This window comes from Myotis nattereri (genome assembly GCF_964212035.1).
Source record: "Myotis nattereri genome assembly, chromosome: 19".
Classification (NCBI taxonomy): Eukaryota; Metazoa; Chordata; class Mammalia; order Chiroptera; family Vespertilionidae; genus Myotis; species Myotis nattereri.
Genome location: NC_138095.1, coordinates 7579985 through 7592381, shown reverse-complemented (window position 1 = coordinate 7592381; position 12397 = coordinate 7579985). Strand labels below are relative to the sequence as shown.

The following is a 12397-nucleotide window of genomic DNA, read 5'->3' as shown; positions in this document are numbered from 1 at the left end:
TTAAAGTGACCCCTCTGTCAAGGGGATATAAGCGAGTGAACCACTTAACACCAAGAGAACACGGTAATAGACTAAAACCCGGCCCCGCGGGATTCCCGCACGGAGATGGCGAAGGTGACGATCTTCTTTATAGAACGGCTAGTGTTGTTTGAAGGACCAGCAGCAGGACAGTTTGCTGTACGCGGCTCATGCTTGGGCAGTGCGTCCTTTACACGAACTCTGCCTTTAAAAACTTCTGTGGATCAACGGCACTTGCTCTAAAGGTTTTCACTGGCTCTGAGACCAGTAGGAAACGAAGCCCAGCCCAGGGCTTCCTGGGCAGCAGGTGCTGGCATCGCTGGAGGGGTGGGTTGGGGTTTAGCAGAATCCGAGCAAGGAAAATGGCTAAAGGCTACGGCTCCTGAGTACCACATCAGAATTGTTGACGTCTACTTTGCAAAGTGTTTAAATGCATTCCACACATAACTTTCCCCACCTCAGAGTTAGCCACTGGTGCCCAATGGGTACAGCTGGCAGTGGACGCGAAAGAAAATTCCTAGTACGAATAAAACCAACATCCACTGATTGTTGGCTAAAGGTCTACCGATGTCTGAGCAAAGCATGCACGCTAACGAATGCTTGTCCAAGTGTCACCTAGTGCTGCCTTTGCAGGGCACGCAGGGTCATCGGGCTGACCTCACTGCACAGGACCCAGGAAACGTGTTGCAGTTGGTTAGTGAGGCACTGAGTTCTTTAATGCTCCCGGCACCGTGGAGTGGCGCCTGTATGAGGCAGACACCAGTATCCTCTTTGAACTGAAAATAGGGCCTCACTCTCCTCAGCCTCTTCGACGGTACAACTAGGCCAGCAGGGCCACCGCTTTGCAGTTGGCAAAGCTTTCCTCAGGGAACAGGCTTCATCCTCGTTTGCGGAGCGAACACCTGAGGCTGAGTGGCCTCAACAGCTTTAGCTCTAGGCTCAGGCGACCTTAGGTTTGGAACAATGTCCTTCGATTCAGAACAATGTTCATTTCTAAGTAGATGGAGGCAGACCAACAGCAGCGTCTTTTGACTTATTCTGACTGTAAGCGTGCCCAAGTCCTGGGCCCCCGAGAGCAGGTGGCTTTTCCTACTCAACAGACTCACAGGGAGAGTGCAGCGGGCTCTCCCGCGGTGTGGGGTGTGGGGTGGTGGACAGCACGGGGCTGTCACCAGTCTGTGAACCGGGGAACATGACAGGGAGATGTGTCTGTTATTTCTAAGGAACAGCGAAGAGAAACTGGCTGGGGCTGCCAAGAGAAAGGCAGAATTACGGACTTGTGGTTTGTTCTAGGATTGACCACACGCCTAGAGTTGGGACACTATTAAATGTGACCTCCAAACAGCTGAAGAACTAAACACCAGACTCCTATTCAATGGTGTGTGTGTGTGTGTGTGTGTGTGTGTGTGCGCGTGCGCGCGCTCTAAAACTCCTAGGAGTGAACTTGCACCTTGGAGTATGAGAACACCGTTTGGGAACAGCGCTGGGTGGGGTAATGGGGGCGGTACACATGTACGTCCCTGGCTCCTCGTGAGGACTGTCCAATCTGTAACACAGACACTTTCTGGGTAGGTGTCGATTGTCTTTATTTCAAATGGAGGATGGGAGGGGAAAAAAGCCACTCAAAGTCTCAGTAATTCAATAATTTATTCCTCTAAAAAAGTGTGTAAAAGTATATAGCTCTCATTCACAAGGTATATATGAATGACATTTAAAATGGAGGCCTTTTAGTATTGTTTCTTTTATCAAAGTCTTTTAGTGTACTGTACCAGCGCTATACTGCAGGGTTTTTTTAAATGAACTTCACATATTTTTGTATTCTTTCAAATTGTTTGCTATATATAAAAGAAGCTCACTGCAAAATGCTTGAAGGAAAAAAGGAAACAAAAAAATTCAGAACTTCCCAGAAATGTACAGCTTTTACATTTAAAAAAGGCTCTGAGATATACATACAGGCATGCTGGACCCCCCCTCCCGCCCGATTCCCCTTTTTAGTTCAAACCATGGTAAGAGTTCTGATTTCTGCAGGATTGCCAAAATTAAAAATTAAAAAAAAATAAAATAACTTCTCACTCTGTAGCAAATCCAGGGCTTGTACATTTCAGATTAATTCAGTAAAAAACTCACAAGTAAAATAATGCATATTTAAGGGAAATATTATACAGACTTTCACACAGAAGTACATAATAAGATTTTTTAAAATCTATTGCCATTCATTTATTTTTGCACAAAAACGTATAAATATGTCACCAGCTTTTCTTAACTTAAAAAACTTAAATAAAAGACACCAGATGAAATCTACCCTTTGCTGCCTTTTTTTTTTTTTTAATTTTTGTAGGGTTTTTTTTGTTTTTTGTGTTTTTTTTCTTTTTCTTTTTTTGCTTAGAATTGGGTTTCTAGGGAAGAAAAGCCCCTGCATTAAAAACAGCCCATTAAAAAAAAAAAAAATTTAAAGTTCTGATGAATTCTGGAAAAAAAAGCAACCCCAAAGTGGTAAAAGATTACAAATATCTACTTTACAATTTGTCTTCTCACCAAGATAATTTTATACAAGTTTACAATCTTCATCATCTTATGCTCTTCAAAAGGCCTTGAGAATTTTTCCTTTCTGATTAAGAAAAAATAGCACTGCAATATTTTTAAAGTCAATTTTACACTGTACACATTAGATACAAATGGTTTTGATATATCAGATTTTTTTAAACCTATACATTGCGAAAGTCAAACCCCCCCTCAATTGGTGGAACAGAGAACAAAATTATCCATTTACAAGTTATTTCTCTGCTTTCACATTCCCACCACACCACTTTTTTAATATAATGTTTTAAACGTTAGATTATTTCAAGAAAAATACTTTTACAAAATCCTATTGTTATTACATTTTCCTTTCAGTTAACACCCAGGACATGGCAGTCTCTTGGAAGAACGTTCGTAGTTTGCACGGTTCTCTGCACAGACGACTAGCGCCCAGGCCTGGCGAGAGCACCTCGCGGGCCAGCCCCACACGCCCTCTGACAACACACCAGCGAGGGCTGAAACGGAATCTGAAAGACAACCCTCTCGGGCCTGGAATGAGGAGTCATAAAATACTTCAATTAGCCACTAATGCTTTAAAAAGGCATTTTTTTTAAAAAAAGTCCCACCATGAAGGCTCAACTTCAAGTACTAATTTAATGGTTAAGCTGTAATATTTCTTTGAAATAATATTACTATGGTCCAGAAAAAATTCACCATATTTGTAACTGATTTTCTGAGCAAACACTTTCGATTGTAATATGTACATGAGTCCCCTTTGATCTAATGAGAGGAGAGACCTGGCTTCCAATAAGAATTCACTAGAAAATATATCTCCATAGTGACTATATAAAACTAAGGAAGGTGCGTGCCTCCATGGCTCTAGGTTGGGCTTGACTGCCTTCTGTATAAAATGTTATCCTTCATGAAACGCTGGCCACTTTAACAATGGGCAGAATGCTTACCCAATTTGTTCTGAGCAAAACCTGCTGCTGGATGGTTAGAAATATATTACTTTTTAGGTCTACCTCCCCAATTTGTTTTCACTCCTTTTCTGGTTCTTAGGACAGAGGTATGTAGTCAAAGAATCCTACAGTGGGTCTGAGTTGGGTTTCAGCTACTGTACCTGGTCCTCGCAAATTAAAAAAAAAAAAAAATTAAAAGTCACAAAAACCCTATGACAAAACAATTTAAAATAAATAAACAAAATGAAGATGTCTCCAGACTTTTGTATCTACACACAGGTATGAAGTTAGCCAAAGCACTCACGCCCCTCGCGATGGGCGTGCTGGGAGAGAAGCCCACGGTGAAATCATGTACTTGAGCTGGTTCTCATTTTGAAAAAGTCCTAGAATATGGAGTTCAGGTAACCCACAGGCCATACACCAATAACTAGAGGATTTCATCCAAAGGGCTAAACTACCCTTAGTTTAGACAGAGACTGAAAACACAGACTCTTGTGTGCAAAAGGATACCATCTCTTCTGTTTCCCTCCTATAAACCAACACCAGCTGAAACTTCCCATGAGCCAGGGGTCCGGGGTGCCCACGCCACACCCTGGCTGGAGTCACTGCTGTGGACGTTTCCGGGTCCATGAGGAAGTGTCTGTGAGTCACTCTGTAAGGAGCACTGCAGAGACAAGACGTGCCTGCGGAGGAGTCACAGTGCAGGCTGCGCAGTGGTCTCGGGAAGAGGGCGGGCACCTGCAGAGGGCAGCAGGCTCCGTGACTGAGGCTGCAGGAGAAGGAACTGAGCCAGAGGACAAGTGCTTTTCCATTAGAGTATATTCATGATGGCGTTGTACAACTGAGTGAGCACCACAAAGTGGACGGGAAGGCAGGAGGTGCGGTCCTGGGTGGCCGGATTGCACGTGAGCCAGGACAGAGCGTTGTACTGCTCCAAAACAAACCTGTGGAGAGAAGACTCGGGTCAGGGCATGGGCATGGCAGGTGAGGTGATCGCAAATTCTAACATCCAGGTGTTGCAGAAAGAGGCCTAATATTCTCCTGAACTTGCCCCAGGCTCTCTACTGTGTTCCTGCCTTTCATGTCCCCTCTTCCTTCTCGGCCTGCCAGTCTCAGAGGGCAGCCACTGGCCACACGGGAACTCACATAAGCTGTAACTATACTAGTAAAACGGGCCCTGCTTTGCAAAGACTTAACATTTAAAAAACATGTAAAATAGCTCCTGAATATTTTTATACTGATTCCTGCTGAAATATTTTGGATATATTCAATGTTAATCCTGATATATTTTTTATATAATTGATGAATTTGCCACTAAAGTTAACCTCACTAATTTTTTTTATTATGTAATGTGGCTACTAAAACAGTTTTCATTAGATATGTGGCCCACGAGGCCAGGGAAGCCAAAATCATGATGAGCCGGTTCTTGCTGAACTGTAATTCCCAAATCATTTAAGAATCTGAAAACCTTAGAAAAAGCTTGTATATTTTCTCAACATACATGAAGAATACTTATGGCCTCTTAAAATGCAAGAAACTTTGTACACACTTCTGGGAGGTACTCCCAACTATGGGGTTTTTGTACTTAACTGCATTTATAAAATTGATATGAGAGGTTAAAGATGTTTGCTGTAAGTTCCAGACTGCCTTCTAACTACCTGCCCTGACTGCGACCTATCGTTATCACCATGCGGTGCCTCCACTATGCAGGAAGCAAGGCAGCTGCACGTGCAGGTCACTGTCCTATTTGCCAAGCCCACCGCCCTGTCCGCCCTGCGTCTGCCGGGGCCTGGCTCCAGCTGGCACCGTGCTCCCCTGCACAAGGCGGCATCTCTCCCACAAACACCGCACTTCAGTGAAAGCCCAGGAAAATCAAGAGCAAAGGAAGTAACTCCCAATGGTGCTGCTGTGCTGCCTGGGTCTGCACCCACCTCAGAACATCAGATGTGGTTTTGGAGTCAAGAGGATGTGGAACCCACTGAGAGGTCCGGGTCGGGAGAAGTTCGTCCGTCTGTGCTACAGAGATGTGGTGATGCAATGACGCCTGCAGAGGAACAGAGACAGTGACCTTCCTGGTCTGGTTGGCCACGGGCAGAGAAAGGGCCGGGCCAGGCCTGCCAGAAGCAGGCGCTCTGAGGGTCCTTGGAAGCCAGGGCACCTATGAGCCTGTGAATTTTAAGCTGCTCAGTAACCCCAATGTGATCCCACATAACTCCGTATCCTAAAGTTGAAAATAAAAGCTGGCACTGCCGATGATTACATCATGTGTCCCTTCAGGTCTTACTCTATTGCCCCACTTGAATATAAGTGGTCACTAGATTCAGTAGGTGCCAGCATACTCCATCCACTATAAAGTCCCCCATCAATTTTTAACTTAATGGTTTAGCATAGTCTTATTTATTAAACGGCTAAGAAATATAATATGTAAAGGAGAGGCAACAAAGTTGCTGAAATCTTTCTCTTTATTTTTCAATTTTTAGGTTAATGAATTGCTGCTCTGGCAGCTTCAATAGGTGACTGATAACTGTTTTGCTTTTCAGCACAATTATGAACCCATGGACTTATTTCATCTATTGCTACCATCATTCTCTTTGATGACCAAATGGTACCATCCTTGGGCAATGGAAACCCTCCACCGGGTCCTTTGCTAGGACTCTAACAATCTTAGGTAACTTCCTTGCTTTTAAGGATGACAAGATGCCTCAGGTTCAACTTGAATAATTCTTACTTCAGGTCTGGAATCAGTCACCTCTTCAAAGAATTCTGGTTCTTTTGAATGATAAATGGTATTTAGGAACTACGATCATGGCAACAGAGGTGTTTATTACTACTAAATTGTCATTGCTCCTAAGCCTTTTCAGTAGACAGAGTTGAAATATGTATATATATTTTTAGAGAGGAAACAATAAATATAGGGTCATACTGACAATTCTAATTCAAAAATAAAGATTACATGAACTTTCATATAACTTCTTTGATTTCATAATAATATGTTAAAGTCATTAGGAAAAGAAAATTCCTTTAATTATTTTTGGTTTTAACGTTCCAGATGTGTGTGTGTGTCTTATACATTACTGCACAGTAATCTATACTCCACAGATAATTACATAAAAATACTTCTCATTTTGTTATGGACAACTAGTATTCCACTACTATAGTTTATTCAACCAGCCCCTACTGGTGGATATTTCAGCTGTTTCTAATCTTTCACATATGTCATTTTTTGTTTTTGCCAAAGTTCCTTTTGAATAGATTTCTAGAGTTGGGACTGCAGCATCTAAAGAGAAATGTGTAGGTTGTAGAATCTGGCTTCTCCCACAGCCCTGCAACAGAGTTCTGTTGTCAAACCTTTGGGTTTTTGCCAGCCTGTGGGTGAGAAATGGCGTTCTTTCCAGTTTCCTTCATCCAAACTGGAAGTGGGATTTCTTTTGTATTTAACCTTTAATTTGGATTAAAAGTTTCCAAGAAATACACAGGAAGGAGCAAGTGTAAATGTGGAGTTTTCTAGCCAACGCCTGCCCTACTCTGATGAGTGCTGACAGCCCGTGGCAGGGAAGGACAGCGAGCTGCCACCTCCACCCAGGCCACCTTCACTGACAGCAGTGCAATGGGAACCGGGAGAAAGACCATCCACAGAACCCGTGTCCATCGTAGAGGTACCCTTAGGGCTCCACCAAGTCCCCTCCTTGGGTTAATGTAATCCATTTCTTTGAGACATGGTTTTGGGTTCATCTCCTAAATCCTACTCTCTACTTATAACTGTAATTAAAATATCCTCAGAGTATAAGTAGATGTGAGAGAACCAGGGAACAGAATAAGACTATGGTGACAGAAATTTCTAACCAAGCAGCAAAAGTTACTCATCCTCCCCCCTCCCCACAAAACTTCAAATATGATACCAAACCAACCTTTAGGAAGAGGGGACACTGGTTCTGAGCCTGGGGACACGATGACCAAAACCACTGGGGGAGATTCTCAGCTTTGGCAGTCGATACGAAATACCCCAGGGCCAGCGGCTGCTGCTTCAGCTCCTCCGGAGCCTCTCGAGAAAGAAGGCGCTCGCCCTGGCTCTACAGAACAAGTGCCCAGCATGATCAGCGTTTGTCACCCAACCACACGATTTTAGAAATCAACTTGAAAACACACTGAGATGTAACTGACATAAAACATTATATGAGCTTCAGGTGAACAATGTAATAATTCATATTTGGATATTTATATCTATTGCAAAGTGATCACACAGTAAGTGGTTGACATCCATCACCACACATATTTACAAAACATTTTCCTTGTGATGAGAAGGCTTCAGATCTACTTTTTATCAACTTTCAAATATGTGACACCTATTATTACCTACAGTCACCATGCTGTACACATGTCCTGTGATTGATTTGTTTTATAACTGGAAGTTTGTACCTTTGACCACCGTCACCCACTTTTTATCAAGTCACCCTGCACACTGTGGTGAGCAATCCCCTTTCAGGCAGCATCTCACCCCAAAATGCCAGGTAACTGAGAAAGGTCAGTAGGAGAGGCACTGTCTCTGCTGCACACGGATATCTGAGGGAAAGTACTGCTCTGGCAGAAGGTACCAGCAAAACCAATGACCTCAGTCAATTAAGTGTGAATTTATTTTCTTTGGTTTCTTGTCTGCAGAATGTAGCTTGTTGCGTGGCATTATTAGGTATCAAACAAAAAATGCAGAGAGTGAATCTCTGACAGCTAAAGGTATCTCTGCACTCATGTGCCAGCAGCCAACCCCAAATGCACAGCGCACCTGGCCGTGTGCTGTCAATGACACTGTCAGGACACACAGCCTTCCCGGCTGCCTGCAGGGTGGGACACTCCCGACTGACCTGCCAGCAATGTGAGCTGCTCCTGCAGAAGCTTGCGTGAATGCCAGCAGCTTTCCTGACAGGCTCTTATAAGAGACTCCAGTGCATTTCTGAAATGGGCATTTCCTCACCTCTGATTCTTTTAGCTAGCTTCAAGAGTTAAAAATACTAGTATAGTTTTCATGTAAGCAGTAACAAGTAGTCTGTTTTCACGAGCCTTCTGCTTCAAGGGGGGAAAAATCCTCAACTACTAAACCAAGTTGTATTAGACCTGAGATGGTTAAAAGATAAAAACTTACTACAACCTTGAACAAATTCTTTCCCCTGTTGTAATGTCTTCACTGGATATCAAAGAATGTTAATGGCTCAGAAAGAGGAAATGCTACAAACCTCTCAGGGGTCACCTGGCTACAGGTGCTCTGGATTGAGAAAGGCCACCTGACTAGCTAGCTTCAAAGCAGTGCAGTTTAAACTGTGGCATTCAATGAAAGCCTTTAGGGTTGGGGGCTCCAACAAAGAGAGGAAATATAGCACCTCTCTGTTTCTTATAAAACTAACATCACAATTCAATCACCAACTCTAATGAAGACACTGGATACGACCAGTAGTGGAAGCAGTAGTAGTATTTCCATTTCACAGATAAGGTAACTCAGGCTGAGAGGCGGAACGCTTGTCCAGGGCCACAGAGCTAGTCAGCCACACAGCTGTAACTCAGAGCTATATTTATCCACATCCAGGGCATGCATTCTTAGCTGATGATATGCTATTTGCCTCTAGAATTCACAGTAATCCTAAATTTAAAACTATCCAGTGTAAAAATTTGTGTTTCTATCACAAAAATCTCCAGGAAGCTAATTGTCATCAACTGGAAAATGGCTTTTTTGGGAAATAAAGACATTTAGAATCTCTCCTTCCAGAAGGAGGAGGTGGGGACAGGCAGTATCATGAGGGCAGCCACGGAGTGGACCTTCCCTGGTTTCACTGCTCTGTGACTAAAGTTTCAAATCTTCTTTCTCTGGTTAAACTCAGGGCTGGCAATAGAAGTCCCACCTGACAGAAGCCGAAGTCCTCTAAGTACACCTTTGTGTCTAAATGAGTTGAGCAGGGTTGCTTATATTTGTCCAGTTTGATACATTAGACATAGCAGTTCTTCTGTGTCTTAACCCCTCAGTCTCTTAATATTTTAAGTAAAAGTACAACACAGTGATAAGGCATGAATCCTCAAGCATTTAAACAAAGCATGAGCAATGGCCGAGCCTTTGACTCTACAGTTGATATCCCTACGACATTTAAAGATGAAACTACTTGTAAGCTCTGGTTTTTTCCTTGATACCCTAGCATCAACCTGAACACTTCTCCAAAGTCAGCCTCCTGTGGCTTTCCTGTGAGCTGGCTGCAGAGGAGAAGAGGACCACATGCCGTAAGGCACCACGGCACGGAACACAACCGGCAGGCTCCTTTCAGAATCATCACCCACAAGGATGTGTCCTTCGGTTAACACTGTTACTTTGCTTTTAAATAAGTAGGACTGTCGACCTTGGCCTCTGGAAAATCACTCTCTGGGCAAAAATTAAAAAATAACTGGGGAGCAGCAAGTTACCCAAACTAACTTTTGTTAAGAAAACAGTGATTGCACACAACCCTCCCAGCATTAATAAGACTATTCTTCTGAAAAAGCGTATTTATCAGGAATAATATACTTCCCCACACTTATTTTTCTTGTTCCAAGGACCCAGAACAACGAGAAGAAAGGTGCACGGAGTAAAAAGATGGCCCCGCCTCTGGACTGTTTTGCTGAAGATTGAGATGGTTTCGCACAGCCCCCTTCACACCCTCCTTACCCGGCTGTGCTGGAAGTGAGAGCCCACACCGATTCCAGAAGGAGAGCCGGGGGAAGGGACCGGGGAGGAGTTGGGGGAGGGGAGGTTCCCAGTCATTAATATGCCAATGTCATTGTCCATATCATCTGGGAATGGAAGGTCAAACATGTCTAGAGGGAAGGGAGAAAAAAACACACAAAAATTTAAAAAATTATCCACATACCCAACTTAACCAATACACTCTTTTTGGGGAGCTATGATTATTACAGGCAGGTGCTATTAACAAATTAGTAAGATTTAATGTGTGCGTACTGAGTGCAAGGTGCTGCAAGTTATTCTTTCACTTTGCACCCTCTCCAGAGATATCCTAATGTGAAGTATTAACAGAATGAGGAAATAAAGAACATAAAATAAAACTCCACATTCTGTATAGACTCCAAAGGCACATAAAAAGATGGCAAAACAACTAAAGAAGCAATTTAATTATTAAACAAAGTTAACATTGACACCATCTAAGAAAACAACAGACTCCATCTATGCAGCCAATTAGCCTCTAAATCCTGGAGGCTGATGAATGCATGTTAATAGGTGTGAACTCGCCCTGAAACTGGAGGCCTATTCCACAAGCAGATCAAAGCACCACGTTTTCATTAACAAATCCTCTCCCATGTTATAAAAGTAAGATACTCTCACTGCAGAAAATTTGAAAAGTACAAAAGAGGAAAACCATCACCCATAACCCAATCACCATGAACACTGGTTCTGATTCTTTTTCACCTCTTTGTTATTACACTGTGCTCACACTATATATGTATATAGTGTACATACATATAGTGTGGTATCTTTTTACCTTCCCCCTTTAATAGGAGTAAATGCTGGCAGCTGTTAAAAATTCTTTAAAAAATGCAAATAGCTGCATAATATTGAGCATTTATAGTTATAAATAACCATTTCTTAATGAATGCCTTAATATATTCAATCAAAAAACCCCTATTAAGAATAATCAAGTAAAAAGTTGTTTTTGAACAAATTCTCCTCCCAGTGATTAGCTAAAGGCAGTTGCTATCATTATATTGCCTGGTAGTCTTCATACTTTCACATAAGATCAAGAAATATTTATTGAAAGAGTAACACCCACATACAGTACACTACCAAACAGATACTACTTTTTGTCTTTCATGAAAAACAAGAGAAAGTGAATTTCCCAAAAGAGGAAAGTATTTATTTGGCATTGGTAACAGAGCAAATTAAATCTTTAAAACCAAATTGATTCTCCAACCTTCATTAGCCCCTCTTCATACTTCATGTGTTATCACAACACTGAACAGCCTGCAGCAGCCCCATGACTCCACACCCTAGCTCTGTCTCTTGTGGAAGAAGCTGAGTTCTAGGTAAACATGGTCCCCACTCACCATTGTTGGGGCTAAACCCATCTTCATTGGGATAGTTGGCTGGAGCCACTTGGATGGTTGAAGATGTTGGGAATACCAAGATGTGTGTACAAGAAGCATCTTGAGGGGTGTTAAGCTGAGATGACTGCATGTTTAGTGCAGTACTTCGGCCAAAAACAGAGCCCATTGTGACAGCATCTTTAAAAACAAAAGTATCAATTCCTTTTGAGCAGGAGTGAACAACTCCAGAAATGACGTGTTTAAGAGGATCTGAGCTGGAAAGATATGAGTCTGACACAACTGCCATGATGAATACACATTCAAAGTTGAGCCCAAGTGTTTAAATATCTATAAGAAACTGACTCAGAGCATACAGCTACAATAACTCAAGCCTCATTTCATATTGGAAAGGTTAAGATAAAATTGGACTGAGTCTACCAAATAGGTTTTAATTACTTATATAAGAAGTATTTCTAAAAATAAATCTCCCACGTCCCTTCCTCCTGTGGTTGCTCACAAACTGTAAAGTACTATTCTCCTAAATGATACAATTCTGTAGAAATGGTACCATTCACTAATAATTGTTACAACTAACACTTATTAAATGCTTACTACATCCCAGATTCTATGCTACATTACTTATTCGTGTCACCTCAATCATCATGGCCACCTCAAGATAAGAACTATTATCCCCATTTTGTGATGAGGACAGAGCACAAAGAAAGTTTTGTACTCTGCTCAAGTGCAGGCAACAATCAATCTAAGGTCTACCCAGCAGGCTCCTGCAGGTCACCTGTCTCACACCCAATCCTATTTACCTTTACAGGGAGTGAGTGGGCAGGATCTTCCATTTG

General features: G+C 42.4%; 1 protein-coding gene across 1 annotated transcript in view; it reads right to left on the bottom strand.

The window, feature by feature from the left end:
* Window positions 1-2243: 2243 nt before the first annotated feature.
* MED13L (mediator complex subunit 13L) overlaps window positions 2244-12397 on the bottom strand; it is a 286536-nt gene continuing 276382 nt past the window's right edge. Inside the window, exons 27-31 of the mRNA XM_081113924.1 lie at window positions 11565-11741; window positions 10174-10322; window positions 7406-7567; window positions 5429-5541; window positions 2244-4441 (exon numbers count right to left, since the gene is read on the bottom strand). Of these exons, the coding sequence (XP_080970050.1) occupies window positions 4309-4441; window positions 5429-5541; window positions 7406-7567; window positions 10174-10322; window positions 11565-11741 (734 nt within the window). The 3' untranslated portion in view covers window positions 2244-4308. The remainder of the gene's footprint in view (window positions 4442-5428; window positions 5542-7405; window positions 7568-10173; window positions 10323-11564; window positions 11742-12397) is intronic.